Source organism: Netta rufina (genome assembly GCF_964035555.1).
Source record: "Netta rufina genome assembly, chromosome: 8".
NCBI lineage: Eukaryota > Metazoa > Chordata > Aves > Anseriformes > Anatidae > Netta > Netta rufina.
Window position 1 is genome coordinate 14,979,873 of NC_140131.1, and position 21,472 is coordinate 15,001,344.

Consider the following 21,472-nt stretch of genomic DNA (forward strand, 5'->3'; position numbering starts at 1 on the left):
GAAAGAAAGGCAGAAAGAATGGAAGACTTAGAATATCGTTTTGTTTTTAACAGGACAAAGACATAAGCCGTCATGCTACATTTGCCGTAGACCCCATCCAAGAGGGCAAAAGACAAGTTGATACCATCATAAAATTATACCTCAGCCTGCCAAAACAGAATGCTCGTATAATTAATAAAAAGTCAGACTAGTCGGGCTGTATTTTTAACACCATGTAATTTAGATAAATGGCAGAGAGACAGCTCTGTGGAAAGGTCACGCATACTTAGACAGAAACGGCTGCCTTTTGCTCTGGTAAGTTCAGGTACAGGGGGTTTGACAAGCTGCTACCTACTAGTTCTACAGTCCGTTTCTGCCACTGAAGAGCAGCCCATGCTTTTGGTATAACGTACTGCTCAACTAGCTACCAAAACCATGTAGATTCACTGCTACATATAAGTACAAAACGAAGGTGAAGACCTCTGCTGTGCAGAACCCTCCAGAAAGGACTGTCCTTACCAGCTGCATGCTACACAGAAGACAGGAGCATCCTCTGATTTGTGGGGAACATGAAACACACAATCGCAAAAGAATCAAAGGTGAAAAGAGAAATCTAGAAAAGTTTTTAAATAAGCCATTTTACAAGTAAATTTTCATCTAATAACTGATCAAAGTCCATTCACAACTCCCAACTTGACACAGCTGCATTAAAACAGTGGGTAAGCTTTTAATAGTGCACCACTGGGCAGGCTCCTCCCTGCCCCTGATGACTACTTCAAGGCCCTCACCTTCCCCAAAAAGCCCAAGGAACTCTGCAGGCAATACAAATAGGCGCAGCATGCAAGAACTGCGTTCCCACAAACAAAAATATCTGCCACTTCCTGCTCTTCCAGGGAAATGCAGGCCCTTCTGCACGGGCTAAGCAAGCCTGCAATTCTCTAAACCAGAAAGCCTGCGCTTCTTACGGCACCCTTAAAAAGAGCACGCGTGCCCAAGTACGCACCGACGGCACAGCTGGAGCCACGTGCTGTCCCCTGTGCTAGGAGCAGCAGGCACGCAGAGCGAGCTCGGCAGCGCGCTCCATCGCAGCTGTTCTCGATGCGAACCTGGGCATTTCGGGAAGAAGCTACCTGCACAACTCACTGCAGACTTGTTAATAAGCCGGCAGCTTCGGAGCACTCACGTAACCCTCCTGCTTGCAGAGGCACGCTGCGTATCGCGCCTGCACACAGCTACCCACTCGCATCTCCCAACCAGCCCGCGCGCTGCCAAGAGACATCGATTGCAAATGTTCACTGAATCCCATCCAAATGATACACTTGCATTTAAGTCTTCCAAGAGCAGCTCTCGCAACCAATAGCTGTGTTTGCAAGTACTGCTTTCCCTTTATTCAAGCTTGGCCCTGATCCTGAAAGCCCTTATGCCCGTTTATTTTAGTAACAAACCGTTTCGCATGCAAGTATCTGCACAACCAGCGGTTCCATGGAACAGAGTGAGCTCTAAACATCACGAGCTGTTGTAGTAACGAGACAAATTCACATAAATAGAAAGCTTTCGGAGCTATGCAAGCGAGGAATACACTTTTTGCTCCAGAGCAAACCTTCATTTGGAGGGACACCACCTGCCCTGTGATAGAGCTCTGCTCCCAGGCTGTAGGGCATCCCAAAAGCTGAGCAGGCCAACCCAGTACAAATACAGAACAAAACAACAGCTCCTCCCCAAAGGCTTTGACATGGCGCTGAAAATACATAAATAAGTAGGAGTTGGAGGTTCAATTCACCTTCCACAATTTCTGCAGAAGATTAAATAAGTCACTAGTTAAAGCTCAAGCATTATGGTAACTCCACCACACTTTCAGAACTAGAGCCACGGCGTTTCAGCTCAGCTGAGGTCAGGATAAATGCTCTGCCTATTACGTGCACACATGAAACATTTCGGCACGATGCTGGGCTTTTTGGGCTGCTTTTTAGGCTGTAACGCGCTGGGAGCGGCTGGTCCCAGCCTCCCCATACACAGGTCAGGACAACCCGCAGCCCCTCGGCTTGGAGCAACAGCCACAGGAACGTGCTCTCCTCCCCGAACCTCTCAGTAAAACCACAGCACAAAGTTATTACGGATTTAAATGGTACAGCAGTGAGACTAAAGTTTTATTTGTTAGCTTTCAAACGCATTGTGTAATATAAAAAAAATGGAGACAACAAAAGCCAAAGAATGACAAACAGCCACAAGCCAGAGAACAGCAAACAGTCATATGATAAGAAAGTGTGTGGGGACCCACACAGAACGGCAGGCTGCACTCAAGAACCAATTATTACAAAGAAATTTTACTCCTGAGATGAAGAACGCCTGACGTGAAGATGCTATTGCGTCTTCATTGACTGGTTCAAGACCTGAACTTGGACGTGCCGAAGTGGATTACCTCTGCTCTGGACAGAGCTGGAGCTTTCCCAAGGTCTGCAAGCACGACAGACGCTTCCAAGCTGCAGTAAATAACTCACTTCTCCATCCCCCCGGGTGCTGCCAACTCCAGTTTAACCCCCCTCGGCTTCAGGGCTGTTTTGGTTTGCCTGCGGTTACAGGAGCCGACACGGCGCGGTGCCGATCAGGCAGCTTTGGGGCCGGGCGAGCCGGCGGCGGCCGGAGCTCCCCGTGCTGCGGCTGCTGCCAGCTGCGAGCCGCGGGCAGTACCCCCAGCAGGCGGCACGGAGCGGCTGCGGGAGCCGGAGCCCGCCCCCCCGGTTTCTCGCTTACCCTGCGGGGCGCAGGTCCCGCCGTGGCGGTGCCCGCCGCCCGCCGCCCCGCGCTGGGACCTCCTGCCGCGGAGCTTGGAGAGGGTCCTGCGGAGCGGCTCGGCCATGCCTGCCCGCCCTCAGCGCCCGCTGCCCGGCGGCGTGCGGCTGCCGGCGGCCCCCGGGAGGAGCGGCAGCGGCGCCGACGGCCCCCGGCCGCGCTGCCCCATGGCGGCGTGTCTCCGGCTCCGCGCCCCCGGCTGCCGCGGCGCTGCCGCCGCGCACATACTTGGCATAGCTGAGCGGGGTGAGAGGCCGCCCGCACTGCGCATGCCCCCGCCCCGCGCCCTCCTGCCCGCCCGCCCCGGGGCCGCTCCCCGCCGCGGCGCGCGGCCCCCTGAGGTGAGGGGGGCCCGGGCCGCCCCCGGCCCCGAGCCTCCCCGTGCGCGGCTGGGCGCTCGCTGCGCGTTTTAAATGCCTCTTCTCCCTCGATGCTAAGCATGTCCCTCACCCCAAAGAAACAAAGCCGTGGGCTGCAAATGAGTGCTGCCCACGGGCTCAGGCTGTGCGCGCGGTGGTGCTTGCTCCCCAGAAAGTCTTCAGGTGGTTGCCTGGGCCCTGGCCGCAGCTCCTCGGCACAGTGATGCCAGTGAGCCTTCGGTATTCCAGCCAAATGCCATAGAGGTAAAAGACAAATGACATTTGGACAGCGAAAATAACATACTGAGGCTGCTTCACTGGGCACATCTTTGGTTTGGTGTGTATGTTGCTCACACACCTCACACCAGTTCCATTAGTGAGTGTGCATCCCTTCCCCACCAACCTTGGGAAAAGGTACACCTCCGATTTGCTACCGAGATAAAATCCTCAGATGGCTTTTGTTAATTAACATCCACACAGGCTTACACCTCGTGCCCTTCATTGCATTACAGATAACTCCAGGACAGTATCCATGTGCCGTACCCTGCAAACGGCCAAATACTGGGCTGCAGAAACTGCTCCCTAGTTTCTGGAGAAAACCACCACAGCTCGTGAGCGTAGTGTGCATTCGCAGATTTTCTTGCTTACTAAGTTCTGAGGGGAATTTAATAACCTTTAAAGCTGAATCTTTCTGAAGAACAACATTAGATTCAAATTTTAAGTCTTAATATGTAAAACACCAATCGCAATAGGCCAGTAAGACCTGTACACACACGATGTGGAAGAGCTGCAGAGGCCTCAGCCAACCTCAGTCACTCCCTTGACCCCAAATTTCCCCTCACATCTGTGCTGCTGCCCTCCCTGGCCAAGGCATGGCTCGGATACAAGGAGCTCCAGCCAAGCAGAACACCAGTGATTTCCTGGGTAAAACCCTGCACAGGCACCACAGCACTGACCTTGCTGATGCTATCAGGTCAGCTGTGCCACCAGCAGATGTGTGCCTAACACAAAGGGCAGGCATTTGATGGCTGGAGGAGAACGCTGAAAGGATTCAAAATATCTTGTAGGTTAACTATGCTTTTTCTGAGAGAAAAAGTGAATGCAGCCACTTCAAGTGGAGCAAACATACTAAGTCCTAACCTCCCTCCACTGTGACCTTCATACCTGCAGATTCCCCACCTGCTCTCACAGCAAATCAGCTTCCTGCCTGCCTACCCGTGCGTTAGGCTGTCTAAATCAGCTCCCTAATGAGTAACAACTTACTGCATGGCAACTAGCTGTACGCTGCTAGTTCCTCTAAAAGTCCCTCTTCAGATGCCATTTTTGGGAAGTTTTTGTAACTTGGATACTTTCCTTTAGCAATTAGAATAATATTAGAAAGTACCTACTAGCCAGAGTAAGGACCAAATCCCATAAAGAAGTGGACTACCCATGTTTGATTTGCAGCATTGCATTCTCCCATAAGTATTACCTATGGAAACAAAAGAAAATTCAATATTGTGTTTTCTGTGCTGCTTCACACAGAGTTTTCCTCGTGTTCTCTATGGTCTTAAATGTTAGTTTAAGCATTTAAATGATTCCTCTCTGCAGTAGGCACACAGGAAATGGCTCGGTGAAAAGCTGCCAATAGTTGAGTCTATAAACACAGTTTGATCCGTATCTTAGAAAACTGTTTCCATTCCAAACTGTGGTTACAAAGCACTTTTTCTTGTTGGCAGATGGATTTTTTTTTTTTTAAATCCCTATGCATCCTGTATTTGCCCAACAGAGTTGGCATTGATCACAGAAAAAAAAAAAAAAAAAAAACAAAAAAACCTGCAGATAAAATAACATTAAGGATCTGGCTGGAACTAACTTGAGCCAGTGGAGTAAGAATCAAAGCTGAGCTTTTGTTTTCAGCTCAGCCTGTTTTGTTCAGGAGCTGCAAAGCACACAGTGCAGAATGTGATTTGCGTTACCAGGCCTTCCACAAAATGCAGAAGTGACTTCAACAGAACGGGAATAGAAGAGACTTACTAGGAGACTGACAAATATTTAGGACTGGTTAAATACAGTATGACTTTAAACAAATAGCAAGCAGTATTTGCCTGTACATAAGAAATGTTTTTACAAGCTTTTTTTTTTTTTTTCTCCACCACCAGACCAAGATTTTGCCAATTAATTACTTAATCTTTTGTGAGTTGAGGACATAAGAATTGTAAATGATTGCACAAGCAAAAAGGTCGATTTCAAGTTGGAAAGAAACCACACTGGTGAGTAGGATGTCCCTGGTGAAGAAGCTGACACGTAGGTGGCAATATTTGGGCACTGATATGTCCGAAAGATGACATAATACAAATAAATAGCTCCTAATAAAAGACTGAGAACTTCTACAACATCCCTGGCAGCTTCAGAGATCAGCTTTGCCTCAGCAAACACCTTTAAGTGTCTGTGCTTTCCTAATTACACAGGCTTCCATTTCTACATGGGCTCAGTGGCTGGTTTTGAACTGCTCTAGTGTGATTTTGGAAAATTCCATCTCTCCTAGCATGTAAGCTGTCCTCAGGTGTACCTGAACTGAAAGTTAATCTTTAACTTAGGATGTAACTGTGCAAAGATGCACTTAACTTTACTTCAGTGGGATTCATTCATGTGAATAAAAGTGTCTGGAAACAGGTGTGAGTCCTCTTTCCATTAAAGCCTAGCAAATCAGTATCTTTCTTCTCTCAAGATCTGTCACAGGCAGGGGGATAAAGCGAAAATCATACGAGTAAAGTGGAGCTGATGACAGCTGGGAACCGGACGCAGCTGAATGACCCAATAAAATCTTTGAGCACTCTTGTTATTGAAAGCGTCTGCCTTGCTGACATCCAAATGGACTGAAACAGGAGTCTCATGAAATTCTATCGGCCACACCTGCCAGCTAATGGCAGCGTGCATTATCTCCAGCCCGCCGAGCGACTGATCTCTTGCGTATGCAGACACTACTCCAGCCACCCACATCTTTGTTACCCCCAGACCCTATTTTGAGTGGGCCAGACGAGGCACCCCAGTGGCTCCAACAGTTTGTAATACAGCTGTTTATCTGCTTGCAAAGACAAACCAATGGGAGAATAAGCCATTTGTATTCTAGACCTAAGGAGGCTGCTAGACAAGAGGCCGGACAAAACCCAAGGTGTTCATTACCGAAGTGGCTCCACCATCAACTCCCTGGTCTCTGGCCCCACTTGCAGTTGAGGTCACGCCATTTAAAAGCAATTCTTAAAGACTTTTAGAGCAGTCAAGTGTTTGGCTCAGACCAGTGACTACTTTCTCCAGCACATCCTTGCCAAAAGCCCCCTTAATCCAAAACTGCTCTAAGAAGCACCGCTGCTGAAACTTATGCCCAGTGCAGGTTTTGGACAGCAGCCACGAACTTCTGGGCACTCCCAAGAGGTGTGGCACGTGGTGTGACAGCCCACCCTGGGATGTTCATACAGCTGCCAATGGTCTACTTGCTCTGTTAAGCTGAATTTAAAATTAAACAGGAGAGAGTTTAAAAAACTATCTACGGTAAGTATAGATTCAAATGAGCAGTGTGATGGAAATACTTCTGTTCATAACTAAGTTAGGCAGCAAGTGTACTCATGGCTCTGCCTTCTGTGCTTTGTTTAAGCAGAAATAAGTAGCTCGTGCTCTTTTTGGTATCTTGTACTTAGCTTTTTAAGCTGGTGATTGTCTTTTTAAGGAATGCAAGCTAACATCCCAATGAGCTTTTCAAATCATGCTGCTGAACTTCAGTGCTGTCATTACCACCTCTGATTGCAATCTTGCAGCATGAGAGTGCTATTGTAGGATGCCAGTCTCCCTAAAGATATGCTAAAAATACCAAAGTATTTTGGCTACCAAGAAGCCAAAGCATTACCCACACAGTAAAAATAGTTGGTGTAATGACCATCATTACCATTACCTCCTCCTAACACGGAGACAAAAACAACAGATCAGTGACACTCCACCTTGGCTGAAATGAACGTAAACACCACAAACAAGAATGTAATATGTTTAGACAGAAGAATAACAGATTCAAATCTATGCTTAAAACATCAGAAGATACTCTTCAAAGGAACTGAAAATACCAAGTAACCTTTCTGTCTGCTCTGTCCTACCTGCTTCTGGCCAGAACCATATTTACAAGTCACGAGAAAGCATTTTCCTGCTATTTCTGCCCAAGGAGGACAAGAAAGAGCAGGATTCTCACCAGTGTGTCTGTGGTCTTTCTCCTCAGCCTTATGACTTTCCAAAGTCATTGCCTTCATCCAGTTCCTCACTGCATTTGCCTATTAGCCCAAATTTAGAAACTCATCTTGTAACTAGCTGGAGCCATGGCGTTTTTGAGCTGTGTCCTGCAGCAGTGCCTGTCAGCGTTCTCGGAACATGAGACCGGCTGGCAGACCCTCAGCACAGCCACTGTTCTTCCTGCCAGCCTACACAGTGATGTCCATGAGATGTTGCCAGGTGCACCTACCATAAATCCTCTTATGCATAGGGTCCTAAAAACTCTCCCATATGCAATATGCATTTAATTTAAAATCCTGCAGAACTTAAACACTGTAAGAAAAATATTTTGAATGGTTTCCAATTAATTATCTATTAATAACCAACAGTGCATCAGATTGGGAAAACATTTAATGAACGTGCTCTGAGGAGACTCCACTTCCTTAAAGTTCCTTTCCTTCATTTCTACCATTTAGGAATTGGAATTTTTCTTTAATCATCAGCCTCAGAACTCTGAGTTTCAAGACTGAGCAAAGCGTAAAGGACCCAAATGCCGTAGAAGGATAGGCAATACTTAAAAAGAAAAATGGAAAGGTCCTTAAATTGGAACACTGATTGTTTTTAGGAACTAAATATACCGTGCTGTGCTCAAAGTACTTTACTTAAGATAATCACAAGACGCTTCAAAGACGCATTTCAGTCTTTCATTTTAAGCAACTGATGCTGTTCCTGTAGGCAAATTCTGCCAATGGCTTTCACATATTGAAAGCACCTACTTTATTTTTCTCTTAAGTTAAATACTTTTATTATTCAAATAGCTTTATATATTTGCATGTGATCATTTCACAATAGCTACTTTGATGTTGCAAAGCCAAAAAATGAATTAAAAAAAGTTAGAGAAACCCAGCATACCACCTCAAGCTGCTACAAGACCTGCACAGTTTTAAATGTGAACCATCCTCTTCTGTCTCTTCACTGTGTGTGCAGCAAAGGGAGCAGTCAGAGAAGCTGTTAGTAAGAAACTATTGCAATGAAGTCTGTGCATGCATTAACGTGCTTACACCTATTTGTTTGCAGAATGTGAACAGCACTGCTTCAGTACGGTGACTGAAAACTAGAAAAGCATTCTTGTCTACCTATGCAGATGAACCCTGGGTCTGGGTGGTGGGCTTGTTTTTTTTTTTAGTTTGTTTTTTTTAATCTCCTGGAGTGTACCTACCAAGTGGAACAGAGAAAAATTAGTATTTCACACGAGAAAAAAATCTTTCCTGTTTAGGCCAGCCATGGTGAAGCACATGTTTTGACCTGATGAGCTTTCTTGACTTGTAAAGAACAATCCAGCAAAGAAGACTAGTACTTGATCCTACCGGCTGACGCAGGGAAATTCCCTCATTTGCAAACTTGCCAGGGTTGCTGCTTACCATCTGCTGACAGCTCGCTCCCAGCTCTTCTTCATTCCTGTGATAACATGGAATGGCAAAAGCACAGCAGCTGATGGGGAGGCACCATGGTCAAGTTTCTTTTGTTTGTGGCCATTATAATGTTTACTCACCACAGGAAGAGACAACAGAATCCAAGAAAAGAAAGGTGAAAAAATACATTTGTGTTCCCTTAATCATAAAGCTCCTTGTTTGCTCATATTCATACCAATCGAGTTACAAGTATCTCAAGATTCATGGTTCTACCAGCATCTCAACGGCCTAACCAGTCACGTGGTTAGGAAACACTTCCAAAAATGTAAACCAAATGTTAGTCTGCTGTTGTGTCCAGTCACATCTCGTGATACATCAGTGTAACGGCCTACTAGTGGTCTGTTCTTCCTCACTGGTCTCACTTGTACAAGACTGTCCCACCCTTTTCTGTGTGCTGCCAGGGTTTGTTTGGCTATTTTTAGACTCAAATTCTATTTTGGATTAAACTCAGTGAAATTTCACTGACTCAAAGTGAGCTGCAAGACCCGATTCAGAACAACACCTCAGTGTGGCCCCTTCTCTAGACCACAGGCTCTTGCCTCCTGCCACTAACATCATCGCCAAATGCGGACATTGCACTTTGTCCAAATTGAGCTTGGTGCTTGACTTCTTTAGCTTCACCCACTGCCACTACTAAAAAAAGGCTCCTGGGATGAAGTGCTGACAGTCGCCCCTGCCCCTGATCCCAAGCAGTAGGCACCCTATGGCTCTACGCATATCTTAAATGCCACCTTATCTTTCCTGATGTGAAGTGTGCATTACGGCATGACATGTACAGTAAGTGCTGCCAGAATGAGGAGCAGGCTTTGAATAAACATGGAATTATCACTAGCAACAGCAAGAAAACAGCAACCAGGAGGGGAAACTAGATGTCAGTCATTAGTCTATTCATAGCATTTGAGGAAAAGACAGTACATAGTCACTGTTTAAAATTATGTAAGAATCAAACAACATATTAAATATACTAAGTAAGCTGTGTTAACAACTCATGCACTTGGCTGTGAGGTGCAGGCTCGCTGTTCAGTCTGCAGTTACGAGTCAGTGGTCACTGCCAGGCAGAAAGTACACAAGCAGTGACTGATGGGGTGGCCAGCCCAGGTGCTCTCCGGGCACTGCTAGGACGCAGGACAAACACCGAGCCAGCAGAGAAAACTCTTGACCCAGCTGCCTGCAGCCAGGAATACCTGCAGTAGAACTGTAATCACAAACCCCATGTCTCTTGAGGTGCACAGCAATATTATATATGGAAATGATAGGATAATATTCTTGTAAAATGTGTTGCACGGAGCGAGATGCATTTGGCTTTCATTTGCTGCTGCGCTGTGACACCTATGGCATGGCCCTGCATGGCGTCTCTTCCTACCCTGCACAGCCTGCACACTGTCAGTCAGTCCTGCACGGGTTCCTCTGAGATTCCAAGAATATTGCCTGGGCAATAAAATAGATATTTAAAAGCAATTTAATCTTTCAAATAATTTAAAAACAATTTGCTTTTGACTTTTAAATATTTTCTGAGTGGGAGTGGTCCATGCACCTCAGTTCATTTCAAGTGCACAGGGAAGGCTATGAAGGCTTCTGTGCTTTCTGTAGTGGGCCCTCACAGTGAGGGTGCTCTTCAGATGAGGTCTGTTACTGAGAAGCGTGAGCTGCTGAAAATATTCAAAATATTTACATTCTTTAGTGGATAGAAGTACTACTTTATCTTAATCTCCTCTCTAATTACTTTGAGTCTCCAGCCATGCCACAGCGTAATCTGGGTAACACCCGCCCAGACTCAGCGCTGCGGTACAGCAGAGCGCAGCACTGGTGATGCTCACAGACCCTGTGTGTCTGCTGCATCACATCCGTATTTCAAATTAGGTTATTCCTTGTTTAATCCCCTCCCAGCCTTTATTTTCATCACTAAAACTCATTTCCTAAATGCCACATTCTTCTGCAGAATAAAAAGACTTGAAATAAGCATTTAAAATTAAACTTTTTTTTTTTTTTACATTTATCTGTAAGATCTAAAAATGTCTTTTTTTTTTTTTTTTTTTTTTTTTAATCTATTCTTAGAAGGGTTTAACTTTGTTTCCAAACACTGGTTTCATGCTCTGAAACATCATATGCAAGGTCATTTTCAGTGTTCTTCCCGCTTTGTCTGGCAAATTCCCTTGTTTATATAGAAAAGAAACACAGCTAAACAGGATATGCCAAGTGTAAAAACAGAACTTGCATGGGAGGGAGGAGGGCAGAGGGAAGTCTGAAACTAAAATTACTCCAACTCATTTTTTGAAACGGTGTTTCCAAGGTGACCGAAAAGCCTTTATGGTGAGGTTGCTCATTTATCTTGAACAGTTGCCAGCTTTTTGATCTAACTTTTACTTCTGAAGACCTAAAATTACTTCCCTCCTCCTCAAAATAAAAATCACCAAACAAACACAACAGAAGAGATTTTAACCACACAGAGGCTTCTATCTTTATGAACAACAACACAGAAAACGCAGGTCCCATTGTAAAGCCTCCAGTTTTAGCATCCTTTGGAATAGGTCTCTCTACCCAGCACATTCTGATCGTGGGATCATGCGTGTGGTTCTTCAGAGCTTCATACATGTTTGAAATATCATATATTTATATCAATAAATTATTAATAAATATTAATAATATTTATATATAATATATATATATATATATTTATAATAATATATATATATAATATTAATAAATTATTAATAAATATTAATATTTATATCAAATATTTAAGGGAAAAACAATAACTCTAAAAAAGGACCAAATAATCCCTCTATAGAATCTCCCCAAGCTGATGACACATTTAAGCACTACTGCTGGAGGAGTACAGCTGGCACCTCACCAACTAGAGCATCAAGTCTCAGAGCTGCAATCCCTCAGAACTGTTAGTGCCTTGTCTTAGGATTCAAAGTGCCCTTTCCTACAGCACATGTTCCTTCTTTAGCGACAGAAACTGCGAGGTTCAACTGCTTTCGCAGTCCTGCCCTTCTTCCTACTGCTCTCCTGCTCTCACAGCAAACACTCTAAAAACCTATTAGTAGGCATCTTCCCCCTCTACTTTGCCTGCTTCTGAAACACGCCAAATGAAGCTTTGTTCTAAGCCACTTTTTTTTTTTTTTTTAATTTCTAAACAATAAATGGGCTTAATGAAGAACCTTATGCATATACCTACTTTACCTATACAACCCCAGAGAACTTTACCCCCAGCTTTTCTCCCTCTTTACTTCATTCTCCTCAGTTACTACACCATAGCTGAGTTTGCTGCTCAGTTTTGGGATGAGTACCAGGACAGAGCTCCACCAATTTGTTTGCCTGAAGTGGGACTTCACCAGCTCTAGATGGCTTTCCCTCTGCAGACCTCATGTATCAGTTTCTCTGACCATAAAAGGGTTCTTCAGTGATGCTGCCAGGGCCCTGCGTTTTGCCACTGCAGAGGAGCTGAGCCCTGTCTTGCTGCCTACTCTTGGGTAGACGAGGTACAAGCTGCGGTGCTGCTGCTCCTGGCACTCCCTCTCCCCCATACTGGACAGGGTCTTCTGGCCCTGCCTCAGGGCACGTGCTAAAATGCTGTAGGTAGGCCTACAGCAGCTGCCCATTCGACTGGGTGCGCACAAGCAGGCAGCACGTCCCATTGCCCGCTGAGTCAGCAACCAGCCCATGGCTCATGAAGGCACTCGGTCTGCACCGGCTCTCCTGGTCCCACACACCCTTTGAGGAGGACAACAGAGGTTATGGGGGGACGTGAAGGACTGCTCACTAAGGAGGCACTTCCTTCACTTCTGACAGACGTGAGCCTCACCACTCCCACTGCTCAGAGCCACGGCTGCTGTTACCTCAGAGACAGGCACAGATGGGAGGAGAACCTCATTTCCAGCTATCAGTGTCTCTTTCAGACCTGGTTGATTCTCAGTTTTCACCATTTAGACATCAGCATACTGTAGCTGTTAGAGACAGGACACTGCTGCCCGGGAAGAGTCAGCAACAAAGGAAATATCGACTTCTTGTGCACAGGCAAAAGCAGCAGCGATGCAGCTGCTGCTGTGCGAGGCCTGCTTGTGCTCTGCAGGGAAGTGAAACGGAGCGTACGAAGAAGAGGATGCAAATGCAGTCACTCAGTCACTCTCCTTGTCTCCCATCTCTGATGACACGGAAGACATGCGCTCTCCCTGCCTCTGTATCTCAGGGAACTCCCCAGAAGCCCCTTGGCAAATTCCTTGTCATTCGCTGCACCAAGTCCTGTGGGCATGCAGTACTCAGGAAGCCTACCAGGAAAGGTACCCAGAGCATCAAAGAAAAGGTGAATGATGTATCCTCATCTGACCTTTTCCACTTTTGAGCAAGCAGTGCGGGGTCACTCGTCTAACAAAAAGCATACTGAATGTGACCTCTGTATTTCTCTATGAAAGATACATCCATCCTCTGCCCAGAAATAGGAGACAGGGAGGGAAGCTCCAAAGACTTTTAGCCCAGTCAGCAGGGGTGAGCCCCATCATACCAACACAGCCATGGCAATGCAAATGTGTGCATCTCAGGCACTGTTGGGATGCCCATTGTACTGGCCTGCACTCTCCCTGCCAGGTTTGCATACAACACGGATATTTTTGAAATACATTCACAAATGTTACCTGAAGCAGAGTTTTTGTTTGCCTGCCAGCAAAGAGCATCTGGAAATGATCAATCTCTCTCTCCACCTTGCCCAAACATCCTCAGGGAGAAATTTATCTTTTAAGACAACTCTATTGCAATAAAAAAAATGTTTTTGCAAGCTTGCAAAATTCAGATGCTAGTAAGTTTTCTAGAGAAGAAAGCATAGGGAGGAGAAAGGGATCCATTCTTTCAAGGAGGAATAAAAACACAAATTGCTTTCCTTACCCTACTGCAAGATATATAACAAGGCTTCAGTCCCTATCAAGGATTAGATGATCAGTGCTATGACCCCTGGCAGCATAAATTCACATGTGATTTATTTCATATACAAAGATTTTCCATTGCCTGTGGTGGGATTCATGCATAGCTGAGCTCCAGAGACACGTCAAGTGCTGCAGCAACAAATGCTGCATCTCTGAGGAGAAGTGTTACCAGTCTGGGTACAATGAAGCAAGGATAAGTGCTTAAACTTACTCTAGTTCTCTTTCTCCAGCATTCCCTGTGCTTAATTAATATCAGAACCATTAATAGGAAAAGAACAAAACCAACAACGACAACAACAAAAAAGCACCATAATCTAAAGCATGGAAAAAGCTAAGTTTAGAAGGCAGTATTGGCATGCATAAAAGCATAAGCCTTGAATCCAATCTGCATACAGTTGTGTTTGCCCCAGCAAGGCTTATTTTGGGCAAGGAGGCGTGTCCCAGAGACAGGGCTGCTCGCAGGGGCTGGCTGTGGCAGCAGAAGCATTCTGGTTTGGGTCAGGAGCATGCTTCTGATGTGACTCTCCCCATCGTCCTCACAGATCATGCTTTGGTTTCAGAGTGCACCAGCTGGATTCCTTTCGGGTGAAACCCAAACCAGAAGATGCAGTGCAGGAGTGCAGTTAATGCCCTCCAGCTGCGGCTGGGTGGTGAGGCTATGGGAGCAGAGCAGAGCTAGCCTGCAGCACAGTTTCACATTATAGATACTCTCCTTTTGTGCCAAATGATTTACTGAAAGAAATGTAGCCACAGACTGAAAAGCATCATTGTAGCATGATATCAGAAATAGAATTAAAGTGGTTATACCACATATAGCTTCCCAGCAACCCTATAGTATTAACAAGGAGGGTCAGTAAACCTGCTGATTTTGCAATAAAAACAGAAGAGCTACTTATTCAACAAGCAAAACTCATATGCAATATAACTGAGGAAAACAAACAGCTTTGCAAGATGGAACTGACTTTCTGAAACAGATTAGCAAGTACCAGGAGAGACAATTTCCCAACAACTTTTCCCTCTGGTCCTAAATGTTCAAGTGCTATGTCCCAGTCTGGCATATAAACACAGCACTGATGGAAAATTGTAGAGAGCTTCCTGGGAATTAGTGTTACTGTTACTAAATGTGAGAGCTCTTCAGGATAATTTCTGTGGAACACTGTTTAAATGTGGGACTTCTGCAGAATGAGAAGGAAAAACAAAAAACAAGGTCTGCAAAACATTCCCATCATAAATATGACTGTTTCATTTATGCCCCTCCATGTTACCTACTGAAGGCTGAATTTCAGAGCTGTCAATGAAAACACCTGTGTTGCACCCAGCAGAAAATAGCAAAGGCACGCGTGGAGCTGTAGTGCAAGAGGAACTTCCACCTACCAGGGGACACATTCAGCTCATGGTAACCTGTGCCTTTTAAGCCCATCATATTAGGTATTTTCACAGCAAACAAGATCATTAACTTCCAGTATAGAACCAAAATCCAGTTAAATATTAAATGAGGTCTTTAAATTAAAAAACTAAATACATAAAGTAGATTAGTTCCAACCTCTAGAAGCTCCATTTCATCAGCAACACAGTCAGCAGAAGCCTGCTCCAAGGGAACTTGGTAGCAGTGCATTACCAGGTTGTTTTGACCAGACAAAATGCTATCAGAAATTGTGTACTTTGCTAAAATTCTGTCATTGAGCTTAGAATTGGTTCATTGACATAAAAAATGTTTTTCTCATGGCTGTGCCACCAGAGAACCAAGCGTAACCTGAGGTAAATCACATTTGGTAGCTCTGAATGTGTCATCCTGAGCCACGTACACCTGTGCTCACAAAGGAGGCCTTGCTCTGAGCAAACACAAGACTAACCCCGGAGCTGCGTGAGAGGGTTATACGATTCCCCAAAATGGAGAAGGGTGTCAATTCCGTTACTCAACTGCATGTTTTTGCTGATTCCTACAGATTCATGAAAGTACTGACTTGCCGAAACTGAGAGCCGTGCTGGTGGTGCTCACTGCACTGCTGCCTTCCATGGAAGCATTGTTTTCCAATGGAGACGTCTGCCAGGAATGGCGTGGGTACGGCTGGCCTGGCCTGGGGCAGGCGGATGGGCTGGATGGCCTTTGCGAAGGCACATGACAGCTTTATTTTTGTAAGTTCTATGAAAGAAGGGAAAAAAGATCTGTAAAACAGCTGCCTAATACTGAGGTTACAAGCATGCCTGTTTTCCTAATAAAACAAGCAGCTTATGATTGCATGGGAAATTACGTAACTAAAACTTTTAAAAGGCAATTCCTCCTCACTTTCATATTTCCAAGAAATCAGCTTTTCGAGTGGTCTTAAATTTAATCCAACCATTATTATTTCAATTACAGAATGATAAAATCCTTCTTCTTGGTCTTTTTTTTTAAGTTAGAAACTTTGAAACCCACTAATTCATTTGCCCTCAGAAGAAGTTTGGTATGGTTTTAACCATCCATTATTTTGATACTGATTTTCACTGCTTTGTGGCAGACAAACACACCCGGCTAATATTGTTTCCCAAATAACTACAGTTTGAAAAGCCTTTGTTGTGACAAAGACAATCTAGAGCAAGTATCAAGAAAGCAACCAAAATAGCTGTGTACTCTTTCAAGAAACACTTAATTCAGGCTGAATCAAAGCAAACCAGGCTCTATAGCATAAAGCAGTACTGCTAAGCGAACAAAAGCACCCTCTACTGGATACATACTTATACAGATACTTTAATTTTTTTCTGTTTGAGAGATGTATACAGTATTTCATTACAACGTCAAAGATCATGAAGACACAGCATATTGAAGCTGTCTCAGAGACAAAGTAAATTTACAATCATCCCAGAGGTGGGCACCAAGGTTCCTTTGAGACCATGCCACTTACAAGTCACTAATGGCAAGTAAAAACTCGGACCTTGTATAAAAATCAGTATGCCAAACTATTGAACACTATGTTTATAAACAGCCTTTTGCCATCACCCCTGTTACAATCACATTAAATACTATTAGTCTTTGAAACGTTTCAGACATATATAAAGCTCTTAGTTAGTCTCACAATATACATTAGGATTTATCAATCCCAAGGAAGGGATTTGTGCATTTGTTTTAGGAATCTTATCATACCAGACAGGGATCAAAACAAAAAAACTTCTTTATCTCTTTAAGTAACGGTGTTCCTTCCTACAAAAGGAATGAACAAAGTCCCTCACAGCACCAGGTCTGGTTCCTCAAACGCCTCTTATCACAGTGTGGTGGAGAACTTTAACAAAACTGGCCCATACTTTGCTTCCCAACTAAAAGGATCATGAGTACTCTCACTAGGAGCCTGCTGTCGGAGGGTGTTGTTTGTTTGGTTTGTTTTGAGGAGATGTTAATCCTGTGGCTTCGCTTTCACTCCCCATTATACTTTCCTGGGGTTACTCTGTGTTAATCCATTCTGTATTTCTTTTTCTATCAATCCATCTACAGCAGAAGCAGACAGTTGGAGAAGTTAAGCAAAGGGATGGCAAATCAGTGTTTGCACCCAAGAACAAGCTCACCTTGTCAGAAGGCAGCACAACACAGAGCACTTGTGTTGTTACTAACAGCCGCAGCAGAGCAAAGGTGTGATTTATCTTTTGAAACTACCAAGATGAAAGCATTCTAAAGATGAAGAGCACTTCATCTTCTAAATGAAGAGGACTGATAAAAGTATTTGATAAGGATCAAAAATGCTTATCTCCATTCATTGAATTCATTGCATTCTTCTGTCAATCCAGCTCCACAGGTCCTGGCTTCCCTGAAAATTCCTGATTTTTCAGAGGTGCCCTGAAGAAAATAGTTCAAAGGAACCAGAGCATAAACCCATTCCAATCCCTGATGCAACTCCCCCCTCCGAGTCAAACTGATCCAAGTCTACATGTCTATCAGCAACACAAATTCAGTGCACTCATATGAATACTCCCTTTGACCTGTGATACCTCAGGGACTCTATTATGATCTAGTTCTTCACATTTAATCTCCATTCCTCTGTTATTCCCACTATTTCTTGGTTCCTAATTATATGACTACACAAGCTCTGATAAATAGCCCACTGCTACCAGAAGGTTTGTCTCAAGAAGAGAATCATTCACTGAGATTCCGGTGTCTCACTGGAAGCCTCATGTACAACAACAGCATGGCATTTCTCTTGGCAATTTTCTGTATTTTGCCAACCACCTGCTATACAGAAACACTGCTTACATTTCCATTTTGAAAGTTCATCAAGCTCACAGAATGTCTAGCTACTCTCTGCCTCTGGTTGCATCACCCTGTACATTTGACCTTAGTCAGTGCACCCAGAAAACGCCTTTGGCAGTTAACGGAGATAGTTAGATTCCTTAACAAGGTGCCTCCATTCGCCAAGGTGTTTTCTGAACACATCCCATTGGAGTCCTCTTTTTGAGAAGTCTGCAACATGCCTTCTGGACAGTTCTGTGTCATTCTAACATCAAACCTATACCCAAACCAAAAGCACAAACGTCTGTGTCCAACAGTAAAAGGATTGTGGAAAAAACTGCAAGCTAAGACAGAAACAGTCACAAGAGCCTTTCAAGTCTGAAAAGAAACCCCAAATTGAATCCTGCTGGTGACTGAAAGCATTACAACTTTTCATCCAACTTCTGCCAAGATTTTGCAAGATTGGCAAACCAGCAAATGAGCTTCCTGTCATCAGAGAAATAAGGGTCGGCCAGCTCCACACAGCTCCCATTTCTCTCTGTTGATAAAAAATCCTCCTCCTTTGCTGATTACAGGTTCAAGATAAATTACTCTTTGTGGAACACGCTGCATCTCCCCGGCTTCAATTTCAGATTGGCAGCCTGAGGCTTATCACAAACCATTTGTAAATGAATCAGTTCTTCAACAGTGTTCACACGCATCGAGCCCTCACAGCGGAACAACAAGCAGACTGACAGAGGGATGCCTTGCAGCAATCTCTCCATCAGCACTTCTCAGAGGACACACTGCCTGCCATGAAAGCCATTATCCTAAACAGCTGTCGTTTTATACTGCCTTGAATATTTCTTCTCTGGATCATCCTGCCTGTCTTGGAGAGCTACATTATGTGGCTGCTATTATGCCAGCATCTGGAGGCAACATGTGTTCATTGTACATAAATTGCCTTCCAGCCACCATTTTTCTACTCTTGATAATTTTTTTAGAGAGAATTTAAATCAAACTTGTAGGGACTTTTCACTGCCTTCCTTCCCTGTTACACGTAATGATCCTCATCACATTTGATTCATGGTAAAAACAATGCAAATGATGAGTTAATAGTGGGCTAATGTTTAAAGCCAAGAAAACACATTTGTAAGCAGGAATGTCTGTTCCCTGTCACTGTCTCCTCTTGAAAGAGGATCTGGGATAAAGTGTTCTCTAGACATTTTTTGTACTGAGCTATCAGTTTAAGTTTAATAAGTGTTCACTTATGCACTTCACAGATCCTGTTGCAGAGTAGCCAAATTTTCATTGAGCTGGCCAAAGCTAGCTTTGCTTTTCAGCTTTTCATCTTCCCCTCTTCAACTTTTGAATCAAATGGGGAAATCTCGTTGCTCATTTCTTTGCACTTGCCCGATCTGCTTCTCTCAAGCACTGTATCATTACCAAACTTTCGTGTTTTGCAAATCAATGTCACTCCTCCTAATCATCCAAAAAGGACACACAGGAAACAGTCCACTCTCTGCTCTAGGCTTTTCTGTACACCCAAGAACACTTCTGACTTGCTTCAGTAGCTGCAACTCCAGAACTTCCCTGGACAGAAGCATCTCTACCATAAAAGCCCTCCAGCAACAGAAGTTCACCCAGGTAACTCCACCTCGTTCAGGCTCTCAGCCTTGTTTCAGATGTCTTAAGAAAAAGACAAATAGTTGCTTTTACCACGTGTCCTGAATAGGGATGCTGCCATGGTCACTGCTTACAATGGAGTTTCCCTAAACGTGTAAATAATACAATTCATCATTCTTCTCCCAGATTAGCCATGCTGGTTTTCTCCATGGAAACTGAGTATCAGATGGTGCTAGCTTCAAGACAACCGGATACCCCATGTATCATGTTATCTGAAAACAAATGGCGTGATTAGCATGGTAGCTTCCTGAGCTGCGATGTAGAATAGCAGAGCACACAATGCAAGGACAAAAGCCTCCTTGGTCATGGCAATTGTGGGAATGCATCCTATTTCCAGAGGCAATGGCATTAACCTCCAGCTGTAACACTCTTCAAGTAGCACATCAGTAGCAGACATTACTACTAGAAGTTTTTTGAATTGGGCAGTCCATTAAACCCTTTACTTACATCAAATCCCTCAGATATCAATATTTTTTTCCACTCAACCCACATAAACCTGGAATATGTTTGGTACATACAGGCAGATTTCTCCAAAAGTATCTGGCTAGACAAGGTAACATGCAATTTGCTGCCTGGCCACAAGCTGAACCTTTGAGAAATTGACCTAGTAACTGATTTGCTTATGCCAAAGGGAGCTTGCTATTATTCCCTACTCTTAGGTCTCTACATCAACTATAGCATAAATTCATTTCCACTAACAAAGGAGCATAAACACTATTTTTTACTGCATTCTCTGAGGACTCTAGCGCCTTCAAGCTAGCAATATCAGGACAGCAGATACAGAAAAAAACAGATCACAGAGAGCCTTTTCATTCAGAGAGGTCGTACTCAACACTCAAATGCTTGATCTCAAACAAAAGCTAGAGAGCAGCTGCGTTAGTAGCTTATGGCAATCTGCTATGATGACCTAAACCTGCATTACAAGCATGGGGACAGGTATTCATTTAAGAGAACTGGTATGCAATAGATGGTAACTTTTAGATAAAATTTCATGCACAATTACTAGGATATTGAGAAATTTACATTAGCTTTCTAGGAAAAAATGAAGTATGGACATATGAGTATAGTCCCTCAACTGACCAAAATATCTGAACAGAACTGAACAGATATCTGCAGTTCCTGAACAGATGCCCCGTGCTGGCTCCCCACCTAGTACAAACTCCATTTCAGCAGAGGATAAATGTGACTGCTGTGCAGGGCTCTTGACTCCACCTGGAACTCAGCAAGATCATTATTAAGCAAGGTTTCTCCTTGCAGCAATTAGGAAAATAAAAAATATCAGTGTTTATACTGATTGCTTAATTACATACATTTCAGTCAGTAGGCCTAATCTCACTAGACACTTCCCAAGGTACAGATGCTTTAGGTGACATCAAATCCATGGTAACCCTCCCTTTCCCCCACAAGTTTGCTGTTACTTTTTCATATACAGACCCAAAACTCCATGCGGCAGCACATCACAAATGCAACATGCAGTCTGTAATACTTTAAGAAGCTTAACTACAGCTAGGACTGAAGTAGATACAATTTGACAGCAGAGACTGTCACAGCTTTGCCTTAATATTTTTCATGTAAATATACAGTTGCTATTTTCAGTTTTAGGAATAATACTTTAGATGCCTCAATTCTTTTATCGCTTAGATTCATGTTTCACTGATGCAGATCACATAACATCACAATCAATCATCCGATATTAAACTCTATTTTTAGGTCCACGTTGCAGTTTGCAGTTGTATTTTTATTACAAACAAAACTGTGAGGAACCTGTTGAGACATTAGAGATACAGCACCAAAAAGCATACAATGCGGAATCCATCCCTCCTATTCATCAAGCATGCAGTACAATACTTATACCACAGA

The 21,472-nt window shown here is 44.0% G+C and overlaps 1 protein-coding gene across 4 annotated transcripts in view; it reads right to left on the reverse strand.

Annotated features, from left to right (window-relative positions):
- Window positions 1-15,808, reverse strand: part of SYDE2 (synapse defective Rho GTPase homolog 2) — a 38,365-nt gene extending 22,557 nt beyond the window's left edge. For 3 of the 4 annotated variants that reach the window (XM_084291444.1, XM_084291443.1, XM_084291446.1), the window contains exon 1: window positions 2,731-2,867. In XM_084291444.1, the coding sequence (XP_084147570.1) occupies window positions 2,731-2,836 (106 nt within the window). In that variant the 5' untranslated portion in view covers window positions 2,837-2,867. Of the gene's footprint in view, window positions 1-2,730; window positions 2,868-15,716 lie in introns of those variants that run through there. The other variant, XM_084291445.1, reaches the window with a different exon arrangement.
- Window positions 15,809-21,472: the final 5,664 nt, after the last annotated feature.